This window comes from Cyclopterus lumpus, chromosome 13 (assembly GCF_009769545.1).
Source record: "Cyclopterus lumpus isolate fCycLum1 chromosome 13, fCycLum1.pri, whole genome shotgun sequence".
Lineage (NCBI taxonomy): Eukaryota > Metazoa > Chordata > Actinopteri > Perciformes > Cyclopteridae > Cyclopterus > Cyclopterus lumpus.
The window spans coordinates 12,800,837-12,828,383 of record NC_046978.1 but is presented as its reverse complement, the minus strand read 5'-3'; the positions used below and the strand labels follow the sequence as shown (position 1 = coordinate 12,828,383).

Sequence of the window (27,547 nt, the reverse complement as noted above, 5' to 3'; positions counted from 1 at the left end):
ATGCGCCCCGCCCCCCCCTCCTCTCTACCTCCTTCTGTTTCATGGATTGGAGTTCCATTCATACATTGTCATATTCATGTAACGTGTTTATGTAACTCTGTAACTCTGTTCATTCTGTACACATGACATCTATTGCTTCTTTCCATCCGGGGAGAGGGATCCTCCTCTGTTGCTCTCCTGAAGGTTTCTTCCCTTTTTTTCCCTGTCAAAGGTTATTTTTGGGGAGTTTTTCCTGATCCGATGTGAGGTCCTGGGACAGGGATGTCGTATGTGTACAGATTGTAAAGCCCTCTGAGAAATTTGTAATTTGTGATATTGGGCTGTACAAAATAAACTGAATTGAATTGAATTTAATATTTAGGTGAAATAAATTTTTTTGTAATAATGATTTTCATTTGTTTAAAATGTGAGTGTACAATTTGATCTGTTTTAGCTGGCCACCACCGCATGGAACTATGATATTTAGAAGCAGAAAAAGAATATAAAAATGTACTGTAGTTTTATATGAATTATTGTGATTGCAATAGTAATACAACAGACATCTATACGATTGGTACTGCTCACCAACGACACTAAATAGTATCCAGCTCTGCAGACACTGGATGGTGCTCTTGTACACGTTTGTGCAGCGCTGCAGTGCTCAAAAAGCAAGAGGCAGGACATCTTTCCTTAAAAAAATTAAAGAATAATAAAGATGCTGGGTGTTTATTCCATTTGTATACACATGTCCCTGTAAGAGAAACTAAAGGTCTTCGAATATTGACTTTCAATGGAAGATATTCACTTGTCCCTGATGAATTCCATCTCTCTTTTTTATTATACGTTATATACGAGTGTTAAAGAAAGTGGCAGAGGAAATAAAAGCACTGGGTGCAACTATTATTAAAATTGATGGCAACATTTCCTTTTCCCTCAGTACACAGTTCTGAGAGGCTCAGCTCACAGGGACAATGCATGTTAATATCCTTAAATTGTAAATTACATATATTGGTATAAATACAGTTTGTTATTTTTTTTTCCAATAACAGCTGCTGTCCTCTGGCATTTTTGCATAACTATCTTTTGTTCTACATATATTTAATCAGCCGTATTTGTTCTTCTGAGGACAAATCATTAAGATAGTGTGACACAATTTCTATTTCACAAATCAATGAATGGGGGTGGGGGGAGGCAAATTTCCCACCCTCCAAATCCTGAGGGATAGAAACTGCAGAATACTAAGATTACCACAAATGTACAGTGGGTCAAACAACATCATTATATCTCTTGCCGAAAATAAGCCTGGTTATTGGCTTAGTGATGAGATCATTCTAAACAGAAAATAAACCAAAGCAGAATCCCCGATCAGAATAGGCTGGAGCCCCCGTCTGAGGGGACATTTTGTTTGTAAACAGTAAACGGGATGAGATTCTTTGCAGATGATTGAGCCTGTTTGTTTTCTCAAGCCGATGCAGTTTACTTGGACGTTCTTCTCCGTGCCTACTGGTTTACACTGTTCCAGTCTGGAGACAATCTCGCTGAACCCTCTGCTCATGAACAAGGTTGCAACTCTGGCTGTCCAGAAATGTAGAACTGATCAGAAACAGACCAATAGAAACAGAGATGTACTCTGAAAGCCACGCCCATCGGAGGGGAATAAAAATCGGCGCCACAATACGCAACCAAACAGCAAAAAAAAAGGCTCAGATCCCACATCATGTCCCTCCAGTCTTGTGTTAACCTACCTTCGAAAGTTGGTCAATAACCCCTTGAGGGTGAACTACATCAGCTCCCCCCTTAACCCATTTGCTCTGGCATAGTCCCAATAATGAAAGCTTTTAGAGGGCTATGCCTATTTTCATAAAACCCGGAGTTACAAAACGTAACGAACTATCTGAATAGATTCTTTTACATTACATTACATTTAGCTGACACTAAAAGAAAGTACAATTTCTTCAATAAAGTTAAACTACAAAGTGCTATCAATAAGAGCCATTTAAGTGCTACTAAAGTGCTACTACGGCGCTACCTTCCCTATTCAAGGTATAGTCGAAAAAGATGTGTTTTTAGTTTGCGACGGAAGGTGTAGAGACTTTCTGCTGTCCTGATGTCAATGGGGAGCTCATTCCACCAATGAGGAGCCAGGACAGCAAACAGTCGTGACTTTGTTGAGTGTTTAGCTCAAAGTGAAGGAGCTACAAGCCGATTGGCAGAAGCCGAGCGAAGTGAACGAGCTGGGGTGTACGGTTAGACCATTTCCTGGGTGTACGGTTAGACCATGTACTGGGTCTAGACTGGACCGATCTGTTCGCAGCACGGTACGCAAGAACCAATGTTTTGAAGCGGATGCTGCAGCCACCGGTAAGTGAAGGTCGCGGAGGAGCGGACTAGTGTGGGTAAATTTAGGTTAAAGACCTTCAAGCTGCTGCATTCTGGATGAGCTGTAGAGGTCGAATGGCATAAGCAGGTAGACCTGCTAGGAGGGAGTTACAGTAGTCTAGCCGTGAGAATGACCAGAAGCCTGGACCAGAACCTGTGCCGCCTTCTGAGTGAGAAGAGGTTGTATTCTCCTGATGTTGTACAGCATGTACCTACAAGAGCGTGTTATTGTGGTAATGTTGGCAGCCAGGGAGAGTTGACTGTCAAGTGTCACACCGAGGTTCCTGGCAGTCAGAGTCGGAGCCAGCACTGAGTTGTTGAAGGTTATAGTCAGGTCGTGGGTGGGAGAGCCTTTTTCTTAATAAGATACATGGACCCTGACAAAACAAAGCTAGCTATTTCCCTTTTCCCCAATCTTTAAGTGAGGCTAACTATGTCCCGACTCCAGCTCTGGACTTTATGCAAAGATATGAGATCTATATAGATCTTCATAGGGTATTTCCCTAAACATTGCATTTCTCTGACTGGCTGGAAAAATGTTCACCGTAAGTAAAAGGAAAAGTACGCCTTTCTTTAAAGCAGACATGTTAATGTCACACCAGGAGGACAACTGTTTGACAGAAGTGTGAAAATATTGGACTATACAGTGGATGTTAAGACCCTCCCTAAAAAACATACATCATGTTTTATAAATCATGATGACAGTCTGTCAGGGTTCACCTAGATTTAAAAAGTAGATCGCAATAAAAAACTGTAACTCATGAAGGAGAGCCAGCTCTAACGTTGCCTTTATGGATTATACATAACGTATTGTGGCAAAATAATACAGTTTAAAAACATTTTTCAGATAGGCATAGTGAGTGTTTTTTTGTGTTCAATTAAGGTTAAAATGAAGCACTTTTGACCCAAAAAAATAAATTCATTTTTTTCTGTTTATCTAACTTCAGAATGTACAGGTTTTACATTGGTTTCACGAACCCAAAGGAATTTGCTCATCTCGCAGAACAGCGTGTGATGCTTTATTAACAAAAACATGTTATAAAAACATCTAAATAAATCTCTCTATCAGTGCAAATCCAAATATAAATCTCACTCCAATCACCATTACCTCTCTCACTCCTACACTTCTGTACCTGCTTCCATTTCCAGCCTCATCTTTAATCCCAGTTGTATTCCCTCTGTTGTTGTTTAGACCTTTCTCCCGTTCTTAAATCTCCAACTCCATTTCCAGTCACAATTTACTGAGACCTCGCACCCAGTCTTTTTTCTATTTCTCAGTGTCTAATCACCCCACTCCTCCCAAATTCACAGACCCTGAGTTGACACAGCTGGACTCTCACTGGACTCTGTCACCACCACAGGGACTATCTGTTAACAGGAAGTGGGCCGGCTTTGCGCTTCAGGGCACATTTTCTTATTTCCTCTTTGAGCCAGCCAATCAGAGCGGGATTCACACCCGGGGACAGACCCCCAGCTCAGACTGTCGGGAAACATCTGCGTGGGTTGGCGAGGGCGTCGGACATATTGAATGTAAACCCAAGATGAGTGAAGCTGCTGGGTCACGACCGCTAATGGTCTGACCCGCCGACAGACCCTTTTTTTCCCTAAATGACTGATCTTTAAACTATCTAAATTCTTATATAGTGACTAAGTTGTGTTGGTTTACATTACGCATCAACACAACTGAATGTGTCGTGGTTATCATTGACATTTTGGCCTCGTTATTGATGTGTTGCCTCTGTGACTGATCAATGTGCTCAGTGTTGGTGTCCGCTGTCTTCTTTTAGCACTGCCACAGAATCTGGGACGACTGGAGGACCCACTTCAACAATGGTAGGGACAGGAGTTAGTCCTGCCTCGTCTGCTCAAGCTGGCTGTACAGTGTTTCTGTACCTCAGCCTTCCCTGTGCCATGTGACAGAAGAAATTATCTAAAAAAATTTATAAAAATGGCCTCATCCCTAACACAGTTGACAAATCATTGAACCTGACTAAAACAAATAAGGTCTCCACTCTTCATCTTCACACTGCCCTCTGCCTGGTTAAACCACACTTTTCCGTTTTAGAACACTAATATTCTCCTTCCTGCCACTAAACGCCTTGCCGGTGTCTGCAAAACATCATTAAAAAAAAGATACATTCTCTCAATTTAGTTTCAGCTAGAAAATGGACAGAATATATATTCACAATTTATCAAAAATTCATCCATTTACCCATTTATGCATATCTATCTCTCTCTCTCTCTCTCTGGTTGATTGTTAGTGAGACAGCGAGGCGGTGGAGGAGACGATGACGGAGGTTCGACGCCAGACGTGAGTCAGACTTCAGAGCATTATGACTTCATGAAAGCTAAAGCAGAAACAGCCATTGTTTCATTTCCCTCCACCTCCTATCTTATCAAATAACACCATGCACGGAGCCATGAGCCTGCATGTGGGAACATAGGTTTACACACGATTACAGCACATCCATACACACACTTACAGTTTCACACACACCGGGTAATGGGCAGTATTTCAAACAGACTATTTATTGCCATATTTGCATACAGTTCTTGGTCCTTACAAAGAATACACACACACACACACACACACACACACACACACACACACACACACACACGGGCACATAAAGGACATGACACAAGCTCCTGAGTCTTTGAGACTATAGCTTCTTAGTAACTCACCGCTCAATAATGGGAGGGAAAACTGTAAATCATTGAAGCAATTTCACCTCGACACGGACACGGGTCTGTTTATAGCTGCAATCAGCAAGAATATATATCGAAGCTTTGGACTTTTCTGGTGAAGCAGCCACTCTTGAAAATAAAACTCTACAGATACAGGACTATTTGTTGTTTCTATTCTCCTTTGTCGTATGTAACGTTGGTATGGATACAAAATGTAGATTACTTAACATTTCTGACCAAAATAAATATGACATATAAACACCGGTAATAATTCGGATGCAGTTATGCTACAGCAGTTATGCTAAGACATGACATGACGAATAAGAATAAAAAGCGTTTATTTCACATATGATGAACCTAAAACTGTTGCACCTAATTTCAGCTTGGGAGGCAACACTACACCTTTTTATATTATTATATAATTTCCAAATATCAGGTACATTTGGAAGCTGCGGTCGACTGTGCATTATTTACCATCAGTCCCTCTATTTAGTATATTAACTCTATAGTTGATATCTATTGTCCAATAAAACCTCACTGTGATCCTCACTGCGGTGTGGTTCACATGGTCTCTTCCAGCTAAAAAGACTTCGATAAGCCCACATGGGCCGACTCTGGACACCTCTCCAAACATGTGATAGCGTTCAAAAACATACACGCTCGTCAGTCAGAAATTAGGGCCTTTTGTTCTGGACTCCTGCTCCGTTCACGATTACGTGGTTTGCATCCAAAAGCAACGCAGAGGTCTATTTTTACTGTGTTGCATTTGTCTGGGCTGTTCAGGGGGGACTGGGGACCCCCTTCCCCCAGCAAGGATGGAAATGCAACTGAATGAGTTACTAATAAGATTATAACATGCATCTTAAAAATGGATTCTGGGTCACATTGGTCACAGTTGGAGGATGCATAAACAGCTCACCATGTGCTACATAGAGGTATTTACCATTGAAATTGGGTTAATTTAGTAGTGATCGAGGCCTTCATGAAAGGTCTAACTATATTTTTGTGCAAGGTATTTAAAATAGTAGGTATATTTTATTTTATAGTTTTGTCATTTATTATAAACCCAAACCGGTTGCTATAATATCAGTACCCTTTAATATGACATTTGATATATTGGATATATTTAATTTAGTAGTTGTTAAAATTCTCTTTACATCCCGACTTTCTCACTAGATTTTGCAACTTTTTGATCTCGTGCTGCCAGCTAGTTTTGTTGGCAAAGAGTTTTCAACACTGGGTTTTTCAGTGGGGACAATTTAAAAAAAATCTTGTGTACACTGGTTTCTCAAGATTACACACCCTAGCTTTAATTGTACTTGTTTAAATTGAAGGGAAAGGACAATGCATCCCTCCATCCACTATAACTACATCAGTTACTATTATCAAACTGTATATTTTACACTCAGGCTGGCAAAATAAATATGAATACCTCATGAAAACAACAGCACACCCATCTTTTATGTCCTGGAAGGCGTTTTCGGTATCCTCACCCGATAATAAATTACTCTTGTAATAACCAGGTGGGTTCCTGGTAATGACAGCTTGGCCTCTGGTGAGCCGCTATGTATAGGCCTATATATAACAGAGGTGAGCAGTGAAGCACAGAGGGCGAGAGACAATGTTCCCCCAAAGAGAGCCAGGTAAATCCTTTCCTCGTCCTCCAAAGAACAGAAAGGCATGTGTGTGTGTGAGCGCTTCAGTTTAACCATCTTTGTCTTTCACACACATGTATTTCAAAAAATACACATGCATTATTTGTCTGTAGCTCTGTCCTATCTTCTCTCTTCACACACACACCTTCATGAACCCACTGAACCCCCCCTAATCCCTCTGCTACCAGGACGTCATGGGTCATGGTTTGGATAATCATTTTACAGGTTGACTTTGTTTGGCTCAACTTTAATCATATGTCAGACTTCCTTTTTTCTCCGAGGTTGAAGCCCTCTCAGGTCTCAGCAATCTCAAGGACGGTCCAGTGTTATCGCAACGGAAGGAAATGACGGGGGGCCGGACAAACAACCCGAAAAGATGCAAAGTTTCTCATATGCATAATTTATTTCCCACTGACATTGTCGATGCACAAATACACATTTTGAAGCCAGGCGCCTCCTCTCTTAGACTGACATGCGGATGCACAACAAAAGCAATGGTACACAACAGCAGCGCTGAGGGCAACACGGACAAGCTTTAACATCATTGCTCTGAGTAGAGGAGCGCTTGCATGCCAAGACAATATTAAAGAAAGAGCTGTAGCTTGTTGGCCAGAGGAACCCCAACATGAACATACAGCTGGACATTCTGTAAGTAAACAGACGATTCTTTGAAATGTCATGACCAGAGATTTGCAAAAAACTGTGCAAAAAAAAATGGAGAATTTGAAACTTGATTTCACAAGTTGAAGCTGCCTTCGCTGCGACAGCCATTAGCCGACAGTTTCGGGGATCCCAAAGGTTGACTGCCAAAACACTATGTGTGGGATTTACTACACAAACAAGCTGCCAACCAGGAAAAGGAAGATCTCTCAAGTCAGTTTATTGTCATATTATGGTAAATATGCACAGCACGTGAACAAGATTTTTTTCAGACCCTTGACGCCTATTTGTAGTAATAACAATCAGCTTCATGTACAAAAAGAGATATATGCTCAATATCTATTTTTAGTTCACTGTAGATGGTTCTATGTGGATATCCAGTCAAGTCTTTCTTAATTTCCTCATCACACATTTGACATTAGAAAGAGAAATGATCCGTTTCCCTCAGAGTGTCACTTGAATCACGACCGAACCAGGGAGAACCATCTGAAAACGTTCTTGTGCAATTTGATGTGATGATAATAAAAATGACCTAATTTTCAGGACAGTTAAAGTTAAAAGGAATGTAAACAGTATCAGGTGAACCGTGGGCAGCCTTTACCGAAGCCCAAGCATGTAGCCAGGATTGCAGGAGGCGAGGCTGGTTTTCAGGAAACATAGTTTCAGTTAAGGCTGAATGTGGTTGCAATACCTCATACATTTAACTTTCAAACCGAGCTAAATCAATCCATTCTAAATCAATTTTGTTTCCCGTAACATTTTAGAGAAATACAACACAGCTCACATAACATAAGATACACTTCTACTCTAAGACTTCTCGCTATCACAGTTTAAAAGCTGAGGTACTTCATAAGGCTTCATTATTTATTTAAAAATAATAATAAAACGGTTCAGACATTAAAAACATTTTATTGACCAGTAATTGACAATCTTTCTTTTGTAAAAACATTTTTACCCTTCTTCCATAATTCAAAGTGGTGCATTTGTTTGTGAAATCCCAATCCTCTACAACTTCCCTTTGTCCAGTTTGAATGAATTCCATGTAGTTTGAATTCAGAGCGCATCTCCTCTACCACCACTAACAATAGTCAGCCATGCAGGACGTGGAGCGTTTAAATAATTCCACTTTAGTATTCAAGAGCATTTTCCTGGGCATTGTGAATTATTCCTGACACAGTGGATAGTTGTACAAGTGGTCTTTAATAAGATCCTTATGAGCCGCACCAGTGGGACGACTGTAGGGACGTCAGCTAGTCTTTTGATCTGTTGGTCCAACACTTTGGACCAGACTGAAAGGAAGGACAGATTGGGAGGACATTTGTGGTTGTGATGCTGAATCGTGAGGACTTTGGTGATCGCCTGACTTTTACATATAGTGCCGCAGGCAGGTCAAAATCTGCTCTGGTCCAACCCTTCACCGCTCAGGCTAATGACTAGTAGGCTTGTCCGCCTCAGTTGCACTCTGGGATTGAAGATAATACAGGACCTGTCCTTAAGTGTCACCCTCAGGCCACATTTGTTGCCCCACTATAACAATAGCCCAGTAGTTCACCCACTAACTTTGTTTCCTGCTGTGTCTCAATCTCACAGGGGCTGCTACCGTGGCTACAGACAATTTGCTTAGTTTATTTGTGGCTGGAGTCACTTCCTAACACCGAGGATGGTCATCTGTAGACACTCCTCCTTCAGAGCCACCAGTTCTGTCTTGTAGCTGCTTGTCTTGGCTCCATCGGAGTACACACAAGTCTGCTTCTTTGCTGATAGCGGCGTGTCTATAGTCACTGAGCCGGCGTGGAGCATGTCTCCGTGTGAGGGTGAGGAAGAGGAGCCCCTCTTGCAAGCTGCAGAGAGTAAAGCCGAGAGCGCTCGGCCAACGTCGTGCCGAGCCCCCTCGTTGACGAAACAGTACAGGATGGGGTCGGCGACGCAGTTGAGGCTCGTCAGCGCCAACGATACATGGTACGCTGCAAACAAGTTCTCCTCTGAGCCACAGTCACACGGCTTCCTTAGAAACATGATGCTTCGCACCAGGAGGAGGATGTGGTACGGTCCGAAGCAGAGCAAAACGATTAGGATGAGACTTAGTGCCAGACGCTGAATTTTGGCCTTTTCCTCGCGCTCCGTCGAGACGTTGCAGCGCACCGCCGCCAAAATCCCCCGGTAGGCCACGAGCATGGCTGTCCATGGAGCGAGAAAGCCCAGAAAAGTCCTGTAGAGGTTCATCCCTGCCACCCAGTCCTGCATGGGATACTTCTCAAAGCAGAAGGTGTGGTTGAAGCGATCCTGGAAGAGCTCATCGTGGAAGAGGGGCGCAGAGTTGGCTACGATCTCAATGATCCACACCATGGCGCTGACCAGGACAGCTGCAGGAAGTTCAGCAAGGAAAAATAAAGGAATGAGAAATACTTGACTTTGCAGTAATTTACATTCCTGTGAATAAGGCTTTACTGTATTGAAAGGTCGTACGGTTGCTCTTGGAAAGTCCAGAACTTTCAATTGATTGAGTGACTCCATGATGCTACCAGCCTATGTAATCATTCACCAAACCGGCCTGAATACCATCTGCCTTGGACAAAAATGTTATCCAGGAGGATACGTGACTTTATAAATGCAGTACCCTGAAGTGAAAGTACTGACTCTTGTGTTATTGGAACTTTAGTTGCTTTTCCTCCCACTAAATGTTTAATTTTCGATCCATCCACTGGAGTTGCTAATGACGTTGAATGACATTTCATTTAATCGAGCTTAACTGAGCATAATTAGTTCAGTTTATGTCGGTTAGTTTTAGGTTAGATACATTATCAAAAGCCCATCCTGAACTCAACATACCTGTTTTGATACGTCGAACCTTGGCAAAGCGCAGAGGATATGCCACGGCCAGGTACCTGTCCAGGGATATACAGCAGAGGAAGGCGATGCTGACGTAGATATTTGTGTAGAAGATGAAGCCGAAAAGCTTGCAGCTCTCCTGACCGTGGATCCAGTCATCGTGCTGCAGGAAGTAGTCGATCCACAGAGGAAGAGTGGTGATGTAGAGGAGGTCAGCCACTGACAGGTTGATCAGGTAGATGCCGAGCTCATTGCGTTGCCGTACCTGGAGGGAGGAATGTGACGAGGGGAAGGATGGAAAGATGATGGAGGAAGGGTTTGGGAGGCAGGAGTGGGAGATGGGAGACAGAGGACGATTTACATTTAAAGGATCAAACGGATCAAAACGGAAACGACTGGTGCAATGATATAGAGGGATAAGAGTGTTAAAGTTAAACAATCAGTGGAAATACAATGAGACAAACAGTGTTTATGTTTGCTTTTTAATGCAAAGCTCTGAAATGTGAAATAAAATAAAATGCAAAAAACATGTGTTTTTTTCATATCGACTGGATTTCGTATATTTGGCTTAGAATGTCAAGACTTGAAAGAAATGCAAAGTCTGAATTATTGTTGTTTAAAATATGTTCATCTGTCGCAAATGACCATATATCCCATGCCTTAAAAAACAGATATGTGCTACTTGGTAATAGACTGCAACTCAGGGACATACAACCACAACAAGGGCTTGTAAATGAATGAGATGGAAATCATTTCTTTGGCGGCAGCTTTTCTAATTTGATTTGTCAGCACATGGATTTGAATCCACCTACGAGGAGACTGCTCTGTTTCACATCCAGTATTGATTTTACATTTTGAATGTTTCGACAGAACCGCCGATGACAATAAACAGCGTGTATGTTGGTGTTTTGGATCCGGTTGCCATTAACAAAGCTGGTGGCTTAGTGCTAGAGGGCTGAAAGGGAACTACACTAACCACAATGCACCTGCGACAGAGCGCCTGGCCCAGAGTCGTGCTGTGCTCGGGGCCAGGGATCAACCTGAATTCAGAAAGATAGATTTTAAAAGTTGGAGGAGTCGCCCTGATGCTGAGATGGAAGCACAACAAAATGTCTTTTATGAGCTTGTGAACTTACTTGAATGAAAAGTAAATAACAATTCTGTCCGCTGCTGCCAAAGTAAACTGACAGTCTGTGGGAAACACTGGAAATGTTTTATGCTGTATGGGAAAACTAGCCCCAGTGCACTGTTGAGGTGTATGTGGTCAGCAATGTCGGACATGTTACTTGGAAAAAATCTGTTATTACACAGTGAACATCCTGTTATTTATTATGTTGATTTAGAAACGTAATTAGCGACATAACACATTACACGACTCATTTTACACGACTCCCTTCTACTGTAATTTTCAGAAAACACCACGTTGTTTAATGACCAACCGGCCCACACATTTAAGATGCCCTGCATCATGCCCCTCTTGTTTTTTCAAACGGTTTAAAATTCTTCTTTTTAACATTTGGGCTGAGCAAGTATTCCCACAAGCAGTGGGCAGAGCAAGAAATTCAGCATGTGTAACGGGTATGAATGGGTCAAGCAAACACAGGACTTTCACCCAGGAGAACACGGTACGTGTCCTGTGTGAACCGTAAACTAAAAGACGAGTTTATGCTTCTGACATCACGTTACGCAGGGAAGTCTGCTCAGGACGTTGTTATTTATTTATGCTAGTTACATTAATACATTACAATGTTACTTCATTATTTTAACACAAACCATGACATCATTTCTATCCTTAACGAATCGTTTCACAACGTCAACCAAGTGGCAATGTGTGTTGGTGCAAGCGTGATGAAAGTAAAATACTCAATGTGTGTGCGTTTGTATGTGTCCTCCTCACCTGCATGTAGGCAGCCCACAGCGCCATGCAGTTCGTGGGCAGTCCCAGAACGATGACTATGATGTAGAGCGTTGGCTGGAAGAACTGGTCCACCTGACTGTCCACGTCACAGAACGAGATGTTGCACATTGTCCTGTGTGGAACGCTCTGAGTGTGTTTTGGTCTGTGTGTGTGTCTGTGAGCAGGTGTGTGATGTGTGTTTAGCAACTCTCAGCTTTGACTGTCCCTCTGTAGTTTCACTTTATTCCAGCTCCAGCAGTTTGACAGTGACATGCCGACTCTGGCGTCCTGCTCGGCTACCACGCGGCTGTCCGACATGGAGCAACAGAAGAAAACAGAGCTGTTGTTTACGGAGCATTTCATGGTTCCCGTTTCTTAAAACACTGTCCTTCTTGCCCAGGGGCCTCGATGTGTCATGACCCTCTCTCAAAGCCAGCAGCGGCATCCCTCAGCACGGAGGAGAAGAAGAAAAGGAGGGAGCGAGGTGCAGAATGTGGTGAAATGAAAGCTGCCTTATCGACGCTGTGCCAGGCCTCCTGAGCTTTAACAGGACCTCATCAATCTTTTAGAGATTAGAGGTCTGCCTGGTCTACTGTAATATGGAGAGGCCGGACATCAATGTGTGTGTAGGTGTGTCCCAAGGTCCTGATGAAACACACAACCCCTCTGGGATGCTCGCTCTAAAACCCGGGAATGGCTTTACAGAGCTTCACCACTCTGGAGCCGAAAGGTTGTCCCTTTACTCTGAACTGCTGAACATCTGCAAGAGAGAGAGGGGGACAAAGAGTGAGAGGCTGCTACAGTATGATGCCTTATAATCAAATGCTAAAACAATGGGAAAGAAATGTTTTGTCTTTGTTTCAATGGAAATATTTGATAAATGTAAGAAACTGTGACATAGTTAAGGTAAATAAGGGCCGATTAAAACATATAGTAGAGGACTATCCTAGTAATTTAATCTATAAATGCCAGGATTTCAATGTTGGATGGGCCAAAGTCATTTTGTTTGGGCCTTTTAATTATAGAATAATATTATTTGCCTTCCTTTGTTGGTTTCCCACTGGTAGTCTCACTAAAACAGAAATGGCTGATACCATGCAGCAAGGTTACGTGCGTCGAGTTGATTATTACACACATTTGTTTCTAAAATGTTTTCAATGCTGTATTCAATGCTGTTTTCAGCTCTAGTCTTGCCAACATTGTTTTCTAGGTTCTTAGTCTATGCATTTGCGGCAAAAAGATATGAGTTATTTAATCTTAAACCATTGGTATACACATCCAGCTAAAAACTATAGCAACAATTGACTGCTGGGCAAAAGGCTGAATAAAAACACACACAAATACAAATCTTCTGCACTACAGGAATTTACAATTCTCATTGACATGTAGACATCTTTTTTTCTTTGATTTTTGGTATTCTATTGTTAAAATAAATAATAAAACATCTTAGTCTGTACTGTGACATCACGTTAGTGTCCTCATGTGATTGGCCCAGACGAAAATCGCGATATGTAACGAAATACATTTTAGTTGTCTTTATTGTGTACTTCTCTGTTAATTGGAATAATTCAAAATAAAGAAAATAAATGTTCTCTCAGTCATTTAGGATGGGCTAGTTGTACAAGTGGGTGGGCCCAGGCCCCTTAGGCACACCCACAATGCAGTGCCTGTGTTACTTTTGTCTGACAGTATCATATCTCTGTATAAGCTGGCCTCGGCTCCTTATCAAAGCTGAATTATTCAAACAGTTGTAGGAGCCTTTGGAAAGGGGAATTTAAATATAAACATGTGAGCAATGTGTAGCATGAGTTTGTCGTGACTGCCGTTAAAACTTGAACTCTGCACAATGCTCATTGTGCAGTAATTTCATGCTTCTCATACTGCTCAGGAATGCAGAAGTACAACTGTTTCAGGCACATTTCCTGTATGCATTTGCTGTGCCCTACATTTCATTCACGTACACTTTAAAATGCACTACGTTTTTTTACAATCAGAGTTCATACGTGCAGAGTTTTAGGCGTTTGGTTTGGTTATTTGAAGTGAATGGAATCCCACTTGCAGTGAAAACAAACCCCTCAAAAGTGCAAGGAATGAACACGCCCTCAACACATAGACTAGATGGAATGAGAGGCAGTGGAAATGGATGAAAGCGGCACAGAGATGAAGACTTTATTCCAACGGGTACGTGAAGCAGCAGACACTAATCTGGGGGACATTTGTTCAAAGACTTGTTCAAAGATCTGGTTTGATAACCCAGAATATACTGACACGCTGTACAGGGGTGCAATCAGACAGACTGGGACATATAATAAGAGAGAGAGAGAGAGAGAGAGAGAGCTCAGTTTCACTCCTTGACTTCTCACTTCCCACCCTGAGCTCAGCTTCTGTTTATACATCTTGGACTGCCTCGATATTTTTGAATATGGCCGATATGAGTATACATATGCTTTCAATCAAAGAGTTTATGTATTCTTCAGCTTCTTTTCATTCCCCTGCTCTTAGATTGATATATTTCAGAAATAACTTTGAAGGTTTCTCTGCCTAAGACGCCAACAGGATGTTGCGGCTTTTAAGTATTTCAGTTAGGTATTTATTAAAGTAAAGCGTAACTTGAATTAAGAAATATAAACATATCAACTCAGTCCTTCTAGCACCCACCAGAGGTTGTGTTATAATATATTTAGCCATGCACACTAGTTCAGGGAATCAGAATGTCTCTTCTTATTCCTCTTCAATGTAAATTGACAATCTGATGTTGGCAATATGGTGAAGTTTCTCTGTGGACCACGAATGTACATCACACATGTCAAGGATGACAATTAGATGAATTACATGAGTGTCGGAGAGAATTACCCCTGCGTTGCCACGGTCCAGGATCAAAGGCCTGAAAAGAAACTGATTGTACTGGGTGGCTCCCACTATGAAGCAGGGTAGCTCATTTCCAAAGAAAAAGGCAAGTACACTGAGTGAGTGTTCACTTCCTGCCTAAAAGGGTCAAACAAAATGTCTGTCATCAAAAGACTTTAAAGACCGGTGCAGGAAGCAGCTTCAGCCTGTGATAATGTGACAGTCGCCGGTGTGGAACAGTGACTTTGTGACAGTGGTCATCCAGTGCCATAGTCGTACAGACAAACACACACAAGGGCTAAGTCAGGTTATTTATACACTGCGTGTTGATAAGCTGAATCACAACTGGGCCACAGCTGTGGCTGAACCCAACGTCATTTGTTTTTACATTCAAAGCTTCTATCAAGGGTTGTTGAATGAAGCTCTGAATGTCTGTCCAAATATTTTAGGACGTTGTCCCCTTAAGAAAAAAACGGAACACAAAATCCTCCTGTCAGGATCTGTAGTGTTGTGTCGTGTTTCCTGTTTTATTTTGAAGTCCTTGTCTCTCGTGTCCTCTGTTTCTCTGCACTTCCTGTCCCTGTGATTGTCTGCCCTGTCCCTGATTGTTTCCTCATGTGTCCAATCACCTGCACCAGCCCTCTGTATTTAAGTCCTGTTCGTGTCTTTCCCCTTTGTCGGTTCGTCTTGTGTTGATCGCTGAAGATCGATCGATCGATCGTGCGTGCGTGCGTGCGTGCGTGCGTCCTTTCCTTTAACATTTAAATGAATACAACTCATCAGTGCATGCCTCCCTTTGTTTTGAAAGGCCGAACACCAACAAATATGGCTTGAAGCTGACTATTTTGTTAGATAAAAACACGTTAGAAATTATAACATATTTTCTTTCATTAAATACTCTTTTTTGGGGGTACACAAACCTGATTGGAAAGATAAACGAAATGTAGTATCTATCCTGCGGTTACAGTGCTGCGCTATCTAAGAGCTGAGATTATATCTGTCACTGCTGAGCACCTCGCAGAGCGACCTCACTTCCTCATTAGATATAACAGCTGGGCCACATGGGGGTGTCGTGTGTTGCCAAAGCGATATGACTAGCACAGAACGACATGGGTTGGTTTCCCAGCATGGAGCTCTTGTGTTATCTCACCTCTTCACCATGAATGTGGTTTGTTCTGTCAATTGGAGATGTTTATCATGCAAATGTTTGCATGCGACGGCAACACGCACGCAACTCTCTGTGTGTGTCTGTGTAGAAGTGAGCGATGATATGCGTCCTCCTGGGAGGTTCCTTTACGAGGTTCCTTCACGCTGTCAGGTCAGTTAGAGGCCGCTCCTCAGCAATCCAACACTCTTCCATTAAATGACATTACATATCATTTAGATGACGCTTTTATCCAAAGTGAAGTGCATTCAACCATGAGAGTACAAACTCAAAACAACAAGACTCTTCAACAATAATCTTCAAGAAAGCCCAACGACAAAGTGCTATGAGTAAGTGACATTCAAGTGCTACTAAAGTGCTGTTTTAAAATTTTTTAATTCAAGATATAGTCAGAAAAGATGTGTTTTAAGTTTGCAGAAGAAGGTGTAGAGACTTTCTGCTGTCCTGATGTCAATGGGGAGCTCATTCCACCAATGAGGAGCCAGCACAGCAAACAGTCGTGACTTTGTTGAGTGTTTAGCTCGAAGTGAAGGAGCTACAAGCCGATTGGCAGAAACCGAGCGAAGTGAACGAGCTGGGGTGTGAGGTTAGAACATGTCCTGGATGTGAGGTTAGAACATGTCCTGGATGTGAGGTTAGACCATGTCCTGGATGTAAGGTTAGACCATGTCCTGGATGTGAGGTTAGACCATGTCCTGGATGTGAGGTTAGACCATGTCCTGGATGTGAGGTTAGACCATGTCCTGGATGTGAGGTTAAATCATGTCCTGGATGTGAGGTTAGACCATGTCCTGGATGTGAGGTTAGACCATGTCCTGGATGTGAGGTTAGACCATGTCCTGGATGTGAGGTTAGACCATGTCCTGGATGTGAGGTTAGACCATGTCCTGGATGTGAGGTTAGACCATGTCCTGGATGTGAGGTTAGACCATGTCCTGGATGTAAGGTTAGACCATGTCCTAGATGTAAGGTTAGACCATGTCCTGGGTGTACGGTTTTACCATGTACTGGGTGTAGACTGGACCCGATCTGTTCGCAGCACGGTACGCAAGTACCAATGTTTTGAAGTGGATGCTGCAGCCACCGGTAACAAGTGAAGGTCGCGGACTAGTTTGAATAAGTTTAGGTTAAAGACCTTCAAGCTGCTGCTTTCTGGATGAGCTGTAGAGGTCGAATGGCATTAGCAGGTAGACCTGCCAGGAGGGAGTTACAGTAGTCTACACGTGAGATGACCAGAGCCTGGATCAGAACCTGTGCCGCCTTCTGAGTGAGAAGAGGTCGTATTCTCCTGATGTTGTACAGCATGTACCTACAGGAGCGTGTTGTCGCTGTAATGTTGGCAGTCAGGGAGAGTTGACTGTCGAGTGTCACACCGAGGTTCCTGGCAGTCAGAGTCGGAGCCAGCACTGAGTTGTTGAAGGTTATAGTCAGGTCGTGGGTGGGAGAGCCTTTTCCTGGAAGGAAAAGTAGTTCAGTTTTGTCAGACTGTGTGCGGACATCCACTGAGAGATGTCAGTCAGTTTGCATTTGACTCAGCTGAACAGAGTCATGACGCTTAATCCTAGGCCCAATCCCGATCTCCACACTCACGGACTTTGAGCCACGCTCTCGGAAAGTTCGTGAGGGATTAGTTCTGTCCCGCTGTCAAATCGTTGAGTCTTTAAAGGCTCCCTGGCAGACATTGTGAGCCCTTTTTGAACCCTTTCCATAAGTCCGTACAATTCATAGCACTGTGATGTTAAATAATAATTGAAGCTGTTTTTTGATAAAAACAAGCAAATAGACATATGGTCTCGTAAAGGCAAGAACCTGGAAGATTAGTCAAATTAGATAGAGAAAACGTGAAAAAATAAAAAAAACACAATTGTCCATAACATGCTTTGGTGTCATCAAGGTAACGGGATTAGTAATGTCACATTCATATTTATACCATTTCGAGCCCTTGGAGGTCTGCAAACTCAAGCATATACCAGGTGACACCAGTCCCTGAGGATTCAGGGTTTAAGACTGTTGGAGGGGGTAATAAAAGAAGTACTGTAACTAATTACTTTTAATACCAAGTAGTCAGGAAACTAATATGGTCATGTTAGGAATAATAAGAAAAAACGTATGACACTACCTGAGTGACTAGCCACAACTCCACTGAATGTTAACAGCAGTAGAGTTGCCGGTTGCGTTTATTAATTATTAATATGACTATATTACCTTACATTAACAGTGTACAGTTGTGCTTCCTGTGTCTCAGAAGGCAGTGGACTTCGTAGTCTTGAAACTGGGAGTAATTTTAAGACATTTAACCTCATACTGGGACTCCCTCTTTGAAATACTGTTCTTCAAGCAACGTTTCTGCTTTCTCGCTCTGGTTCCTTTCAAAGGGGAAATGAGGGGACCGTATTTCTCCGGAGATGATGCAAGAATTTGTTTGTGTTTAAGTACAGTTGTGTGGATACTGATACTCTAACTGAAATTCACAGCTGTAAAGAGGTTCAAGAGCTCTATTGGTAGAGAAGAATGAAGGATGCATATGTACGTGAATGCCTGCGTGTGCATGTGTACAATGGGGGCCTCGAGCAACCTGTTCAGGACCGTCCGGTGCAACACAGCAGCGTCTGATCTGCTGCCAAAGGAGATTAGGTCAAGGCAGCCATGTGGAGGTCATGCTGGTTAGAAGCACACACACACACATACACACACACACACACACACACACACACACACACAAACACACACAGAGACACACAGACACACACACACACAGATGTTTTCTTGCTCATATACACTATCTATACTCTTCATATAGCATGCTATGGGGCTGTAACACATACACATTTATCTTGGTCCTTCACTTGCAATGTACTTATCTCCCGTTCACTTCCCTGCTATACTCCCCACATTGTTTACACAATTGGCTCTCGTCTTATTATTATAACTCGACTAAAGGCTTTTGTTGTTTATGCACTGCAAATAAAGGCATCAACCAATCACGTTGTAACAGACAAAAAAAATGTACATGTAGGCGCTGTCGTAAGACCAGATCCACTTTTTACATTCTTACATTTCACAATAAAAGCAATGATTCATTTAATCTAAGATAAATTCTAGTCAGTGTTCCCAAAATAGGTTTAAAACAAGTGAACCCATTTTTGAAATTAAGCAAAAGTTGGATGCACAACTAATTTCCGTTAAGTAAATCCAAATTTAGACCAAAATGTTTTTATACGAGGAACTTGATTAATTTGCCCAATCAAAAACCTCCTCAAGTATCAGTGTAAATATAAGAATGGGTCACAGTTTAAATTAGAGTGTAAAGTTTGTAAGAATCAAATCTGATCTGTTCAATTTGTTTTGGCAAAAAGACATTTTGTTCTACGTATAAAGTAATAGATAGCTTACTGGCTCTGTTTATTGGCAGAATGTCCCTTTATTGGTTCGGTTTTGTAAACCATTCTGTGTCGGTGCAGAAACTCTTCAGGAGGGAATACGACACAAACAGAAGCCTGACCTCTATGTATGTATGTATGTATGTATGTATGTGTGTGTGTGTGTGTGTGTGTGTGTGTGTGTGTGTGTGTGTGTGTGTGTGTGTGTGTGTGTGTGTGTGTGTGTGTGTGTGTGTGTGTGTGTGTGTGTGTGTGTGTGTGTGTGTGTGTGTGTGTGTGTGTGTGTGTGTGTGTGTGTGTGTGTGTGTGTGTGTGTGTGTGTGTGTGTGTGTGTGTGTGTGTGTGTGTGTGTGTTGTACTTGTTTGTTTCCGAACCGAATTTCCCACCTTGAGTGCAAAGACATGTTTGGAATGTGCGGTCCTCACTTCTTTGTGGGGTTGTTGATGGTTGACAGTTAATTACGGTTGCAACTAAGGTCTGAAGCTGCATCCGCACTCATATATTTTCATTTAAAAAAAGATCTCCATAAACAAAGTTATAGCACTCTTTTTCATACTAACGCACCTGAAAATGCACACCACCCGACCATGCACGTACACTAGGTCTAGTGCCGGTGTAAACAGGAAGCAAATTGATCTACGCTACAGCTGGTCGCTTAGTTGCATAAATTACAAATAAGTATTATTGTACTTCCAATGTACTTGCTCACGCACTCAAATGGAGGAATTTAGTGAGGAAAAAAAGAAACAAACTTAATTTTTCATGCTTACTTACAAGGCTGCGACTCTTTACGATAGAGCCTAGGGTCTTGCTTTATCTCTCTGACACCCATAAAATGTACTTTTGATACAAATCAAAGTTTTACCACATTATGGGTCTCACTCGTTCCCCCACCAGGGGACGAAATAAGCATTAGATGAACAAAAGGAAAGGCCATTGGACACGGGAATTGTTGCCAATTGCTCGAATAATAGCTTTCCTCCTGTGCATGTAGGTAGTAGTAGCATTATATAAGATGCATTTAACTGCACAACAACTGATCGCACAGACAACAAAGTCAACAATGCTTGTAATTTGTCATCCGTGTTGAAAAATCACAGAAGTGAGGCTGATGTCGTTTGTTTTCTTCCAGAGACGGGGTCACGAGATAGGGACGTGACAAGAGACTGTACAGTATATAAGAAGTGGATGTAGTCGTCGTGACGTCACCCGTTGAGGTGTGGAATGATGTTATGAAGCCTTGAGTTTGCGATTTCGTTCGCCATCTGGGATTATGACCGTCGCCTTCTTCAATTTTTTGCAACCAGTGAACAGAAGTTTCCATATTTGGAAGGCGGAGGAGTGACTTAGAGACGGCAAATACACTGTCAATCACAGTGAGCCCGCCCTAGAGCATACCCTGCTTTATGGTCTATTTGACTAACTGGACCATCATTTACTACATTTACATCATACTGTATTGAAGAAGACTTGAAACTAGAGATTGAGACCATAAACTCATGTTTAAACATGTAGGTTATGGTCAAACTGGGGTTAGGGGAAGGGGAAATTATCAAAAGATTTTCGCTGTCCCAACCTGTGTGAGCACACGTGTATCTTCATGTTTTGGCAGTAACTGTGTGGATATTCGCCGAACATTATGGTTGAAAGTCAAACACAGTGGGAGCAGGAAGACGGTAATGCTACACTATCAAATATGTCAACACACTTCTTACAACTCGGTCACTCCCAGGACACGCACACACACATACACGCACACACACGTACACGCACACACACACACACACACACACACACACAATCCCGTATGTGGGGCAAGTACTGTACAGTCACAGGGGAGTTTAAAGGGATGTTACACTCATTAAAAGGCAAACGTTTTCCCATTACAAGCCATCATTAATGACCCTGAACAGTGAAATTCAGCAGATCTTTTATATTTGAAAGCTGGTGACCTTGGGACCAAACCTCATTAACAGCATCAGCAACATCTGAGGGTCGCCCCCCTCCCCCCCAGGGCGTATTCCCGCCTACACTTCATTTTCTTTGGCACAAGCCACAGTGGAAACATTCCCTTTACTGCATCTTTGTGTTTGGGTTTGTTTAGATCCATGCTGTGCTGTTCTAAATGAGTCAAACACAAGTCACACGGGGTTGTGGGGGAGTTTTGGTAACCTGTTAGGTGCTAGGTTAAGAGTGTTGGCAGCACTAAAGAGAGAAAAATCGCATTCCAGTCACTGCAACTTTACTAAACCTGTTGGACAAGTCCAAGTTGGTCTGACGTGAACAGCTGTGATAGAACACTTCTCATTCAAGTCTCTGTTGCCCCTTTTCAAACAAGAGCGTGAGTACCTAGACAGAAGGGGTCACGATGGAGCTTTGTCTGGGTCGGCCCACCCATGTTCATGCCCTCATCCTCCTGACATTTACATTATTTTTTGATACTTTTGATGTTTTAATCAGGGGTCTACCCTCGTCTGCTGAGGTTCATTGAAGCCCATTTTTTCCGCCAATACCATGCTGGCTTGGCTTGACGTAGTTTGAAGGTGCGATACCATGGCTGCGACTGGTAGTCAAAGTGGCGGTTATAAAACGGTGGATAAAAAAAAAAGGTCCCTATATTCTTCCCAATGAAAGTCCCCCGTTATCTTTTCTTCCTGTTATACTCTTCTTCCCTGCAGTGTCGTAGAGTTGTTTTTATTGAAGCATAGCCGCTAACAAAGCTTGGCTAATTAAGTGATAAACAGATTTAGTTTCCTATAAAACATTTTTTTTTATTTAGAAGCTGTTATTCTGAAGCAGCAAAATCATGAAATGTAGTGTTTTCATCAGCAGCTACTCGACACGACTCCCATGCAGATGAAAGCAAAACATTAACACACAAAGACACGTGAAAGTACAAACAGGGACGTAGGAGTTTAAACTAAACTTCAAACCACACTGAGAAGCTACAAAAGTACTGAGAGCTGAACATACGGCAGAAAAAACGATGTAAAATGAAAAATGTCGATGCCAAGCCCTCTAAGTTCATTATAATCTAGTTTACTTTCAGAGGGCTCTAAGGGCTCAGCCTCGCATGTCAGAAAAAGACACTTGTTGACGGTCACCCCGCTGCGACCTGCTCTCCATAAACAACACTGTATGGCAGCCTGTTGATGGTGTGTCTGTCAACTGTGGGACGGCTCTGGGGATTTCAAGCAAACCAGATGACGTCAGACTTTCTCCATGAGCCTTGGCTATTAGCCACGTCAAAACGTTTGGCGCATTTCCTCAGGCGGCGTCATTTACCAGGAACATGGATCAGCTCATCCTCCGTGAGTCTGATTGGTCGGTAGTCAATTCAGACGACCCCAAAGGCTTAAGTATGACTTGGTCCTGAAAGAGGGTGAGTCCAATCAGACCTTTTCTCCAACACAGACACTGTTCAGTCCTAGTGTGGCCTGAGACGATGATCGATGTCACTGGTAACCGCTGACATTAATAACCTTTAACTCTCTGAACCCCAAACAGTTTTGGAGCGTTTTCCGCTCCTGTCCTATTCTTCTTTCTGTGGCCTTAATTTTTTTTGGAAAGAACGTAAAAATGTCTTTTGTGCGGTATAATACAACTACAAAGCCATACAAAAAAAATAAATAAAAAACCTATGTTGAATTTCTTTGATAATTTCTTTTCCAAACATTTGTCAAGAAAAACTGTTATATATATATACAACTTGTTTCCAAGTTGCAGCAAGTTTTACCAATGTTGGGGGGGGGGGGTTAATGCATTTTATGTATTTTTACAGGATCTGTTTAGCGGGCACGGTATATTTGGGGAGACATTTTAAAGGAGAAATGTAGAATAAAATGATTGTTGATGAAATATCACAATTTTAAGCAAATCGTTTCTTCAGAAAAGATGGAAATATGATGATGACAATGTTTTTTACAGCTCCTGGCAACTGTTTAAAGAAAACATGTTTATCCATCCTATAGTGTCTTTTCGGGTTTAGAGTGGTAATTCAGTCAGAACCAAATGAAACTGCTTTAAACTACACTGGGGACTTATATAAAAGGAATTCACAGTAGTTGTTCTAGTTTCCCAGTATATCAGAATTACACCAACTTGTAAAAACAAACACTGAGCACCAGAGACCCAGACGCTGCTTCTTTCCTGCCACTTTCGTCCGTTGTCCGTTCAACATTATCGGCATTATACATCCTGCGGTCGGAAGCTCCCATGAATTTTGCGACATTGTTGTCTTAATTTGTCCTCTTTATTATTGGATCCCTTATGGCATGTGATGGAATACACTTATCGACATTGGAGAAGGAAGCGTGGGGATTGGATAAAGTGCGGCGAACCCCGAGACGATCAACAAGGACCACCCACACAGACCTGCCAAACTAAACGCCTCCTAAAGCAGAGTCAACTGCCCCAGGCCCTAGAGGCACACAGAAATATACAAATGCTGTCTAATTTCTTTGGTAAAAAACACAGGTCTCCACCAGTCCTGGTTGCTTGATGGGTTCTCCTGTGTATATTGATCCTCATCACGTTTCAATGCGATCTGTATGTCAAAAAGGTACCTCCCAATGTACGAATAAGTATGCACATGTTATGCAGATGATACTCAATTATATCTATCGATCAAACCAGACGAGACCAACCAGCTCGCTAAGATTCAAGTATGTCTTAAAGACATAAAAACATGGATGACCTGCTCAGAGATCAATTATCTGGTGATGTAGTTTCTGTAGATGGCATTGCCCTGGCATCCAACACCACTGTAAAGAATCTCTAGTTATCTTTGACCGAGACTTGTCCTTTAACTCCCACGTTAAGCAAATCTCAAGGATTGCATTCTTTCATCTACATAACATTTAAAAAATCAGGCACATCTTGTCTCAAAAAAATGTAGAAAAGCTGGTTCACGCGTTTGTTACTTCCAGACTAGATTACTGTAACTCCTTATTATCAGGCTGCTCTAATAAGTATCTTAAGTCCCTCCAGTTGATCCAGAATGCTGCAGCTTGTGTACTCACAAAAACTAAGAAAAGAGATCACATTACTCCTGTATTAGCTGCTCTGCACTGGCTCCCTGTAAAATCAAGAATCACATTTAAAATTATTCTCCTCACCTACAAAGCCTTGATTGGTGATGCACCTTCATATCTTAAGGAGCTTGTAGTACCATTTTTCCCCACTAGAGAGCTGCGCTCACTAAATGAGGGGCTACTTGTGGTTCCTAGAGTCCTAAAAAGTAGGATGGGAGCCAGAGCCTTCAGTTATCAAGCTCCTCTTTTATGGAACCAGCTTCCGCTTTCAGTCCGGGAGGCAGACATAGTCACCTCATTCAAGAATAGACTTTATTAGTGCTTATAGTTAGGGCTGAATCAGGTTTGCCCTGGTTGAGCCCCTTGATATGCTGCTATAGGCTTATATGCTGCTGGGGGATGTTTTAGGATACACTGAGCACCTATCTCCTCTTCTCTCTCTCATTATGGATGAATTTACATCTCTCCATTGCACCTTATTAACTCTGCTTCCTCCCCAGAGTCTTTGTGACTTCACGTCTCATAGGGTACATTGGACCTGGAGGTGTCTGATGCCTGGTGAGCCGGTCTCCCGCGTTGGCCCTGCTGATGCGCCCCGCCCCCCCTCCTCTCTACCTCCTTCTGTTTCATGGATTGAAGTTCCATTCATGCGTTGTCATATTCATGTAATGTGTTTATGTAACTTTATAAATGCTGTTCATTCTGTACACATGACATCTATTGCATCTGTCCATCCGGGGAGAGGGATCCTCCTCTGTTGCTCTCCTGAAGGTTTCTTCCCTTTTTCCCCTGTGAAAGGTTATTTTTGGGGAGTTTTTCCTGATCAGATGTGAGGTCAAAGGTCAGGGATGTCGTACAAAGGCAAATTTGTAATTTGTGATATTGGGCTATACAAAATAAACTGAATTGAATTGAATAAGCAAACCCAACATAAATCTGAGTGAGTGGGAACAAATCTGCCGTGCTGTTTGTTTTGCACATGAAAATAATGCAAATATGCTGCACACAGTTCAATTCATATTATGTTTTAGATCCTGTCTATTCAAATAATTCAGCGCTATGCTGTATACACCCAGTTGGGCCGGTTACTTTCCTCCCTGGAACCTCTTCAAAGGGTTCTCCTATGATTGCAGTCCTCCTTAGAGGGCAGGACAAAAACAATACTGTTATTGAAACTGCCCGTTGAGTGATAGTTGTTAATTCTCAGAGAGGAGGGTGACTTCATCAACTCCTCTGGGGACTCAAACTGGTAACCATCTGGTCAGCATGCTTGCCTTGGGATCAAGCTGCTGAGACTCAGGCGTTAAAAAAAAAAAAAAAAAATAGATAAAAGAATCAGATCTGCTGGAGGAATATTTGAAGGAATGTATTGAAATCAGTAGACGGTTCTGTACAGGAACAAAGACCCCAGGATGAGGGCCTTTACCAAAGCATCATTATTTCCATCTTACCCAGAAACCTGAGGTCATGATGTTACAAAATGATGGCGGTGGTCACTAAAATCTCAAAGAAGGCAAAGCGATAACCAGCGTACTGACATAAAGGAGTTTTAAAGCGAGCCGTCTCTGTTCTGGTCAAACATGTGTTTGTAATACCAGATCGAGAGCTGCAGTTTGTAAACTTCATCTGGTTGTGTGTCACTGATCATTTATTTTTTTAAGCAACCCTGGGTGCATATTTCAAATCCGGGATCGCAACTTGCATCCAGACCAAAAACTTTTTTCAATAAAATTGGCATATTTAGTGCTGAGAGCGACAATAAATACAATCCAGTCTACTCTCACCCTCGTCTATCATGCACAGACCATGATATCATTGAAGGGAACAATGGAAAGATCAGTGAGTAATCTTAACATTTGAAAACTAATCATGTCAGCTTAAATAATTGCTGCCCTTGTGTGTGTGTGTGTGTGTGTGTGTGTGTGTGTGTGTGTGTGTGTGTGTGTGTGTGTGTGTGTGTGAGAATAGGGGGCAAATTGTAATGTGCTTTGGATAAAAGCTTTTTTTTTAAAAACCAATAAGGTTTTGACCTTTTGTCACCAGTGCAGTACGCTTACTCTTCCCTTTTGTGAAAGTCAATTTTTTGATTTTTACCATTTGTACCAGCAAATGTATGTGCCCTGGCCAAAATGTACCTATATAGATATAAGCAGTGATCTAGTATTTTTTTTGCATCTTCCAATAGTCAATAGTCTCCAATCCTTGTTAACGAAACTAGCAAAAATAGCACACAAATTGAAATCTTAAACAAACCTGATACTCTTTTTTAGTTGTACTTTTATTTAACCAGATAAGTCCCTGATCCCTCACTGGCTTCCCACTCACATACTTTCAACTGAGTATAATTGGGTAGAAGTTAACCATCTCTGCTTTGGTGCATCTGTGTAAATCAAAAGCCCATGTTCACCACCCGCATCTGTAGTTTTTCTTCCAGTAAAACCAGAAGGTTCGATTCTGGCCACCTTGTTGTGGAATTGAGGCGTTTGACGGGAAAAGTTTCTCGTAGAAGAAAACTAGTATCGTGCAGAGGCTGCAGCGCCACCAGAATGTCACAGTGGTGATATTAAATTAAGCTTCTGAGGAGATAATGTGTTGCTCTGTTCCTCATGTTCCATGGAGATGCTTGCAGAACAGGGAAAGTTTGACTGAAGGGGGGAAAGGGGTTGATGCAGATGTAAAGCCCCAGCATCCAGCCCCTGATGGCTACAGAAGGACACACCTCCCTGTTGTTCTGGACCAATATTCCATTGAATAGACTGTGTTTTGCTATGTGCACATTTTTGTGGACAAATCCCATGAGCGTCTGAAGTAACTCCATGTCAACACGGGAGGCTTTTACAGCCGCGAATCAGATATGACAACAAAGCAGCTTCAAATGCAGTCATGCAAATAAAACTTGCTTTAAACACGTGTGATTGCAGCCGGAACAAATGTAAAAATGCACCTTTTGAGCTTTTGCTTTTGTGTTGTTTTTGGCTTCGCAGGTCGCTGAGATAAAGAGTTGGCCCCGTCCCATATATGATATTTGCAATGG

The 27,547-nt window shown here is 42.2% G+C and overlaps 1 protein-coding gene across 4 annotated transcripts in view; it reads right to left on the bottom strand.

Moving 5' to 3' along the window:
* Positions 1–8,250: 8,250 nt before the first annotated feature.
* gpr4 (G protein-coupled receptor 4) overlaps positions 8,251–27,547 on the bottom strand; it is a 39,882-nt gene continuing 20,585 nt past the window's right edge. For 3 of the 4 annotated variants that reach the window (XM_034548364.1, XM_034548366.1, XM_034548365.1), the window contains exons 2-4: positions 12,088–12,847; positions 10,191–10,455; positions 8,251–9,724 (exon numbers count right to left, since the gene is read on the bottom strand). In XM_034548364.1, the coding sequence (XP_034404255.1) occupies positions 9,003–9,724; positions 10,191–10,455; positions 12,088–12,216 (1,116 nt within the window). In that variant the 5' untranslated portion in view covers positions 12,217–12,847 and the 3' untranslated portion in view covers positions 8,251–9,002. Of the gene's footprint in view, positions 9,725–10,190; positions 10,456–12,087; positions 12,848–17,412; positions 17,442–27,547 lie in introns of those variants that run through there. The other variant, XM_034548367.1, reaches the window with a different exon arrangement.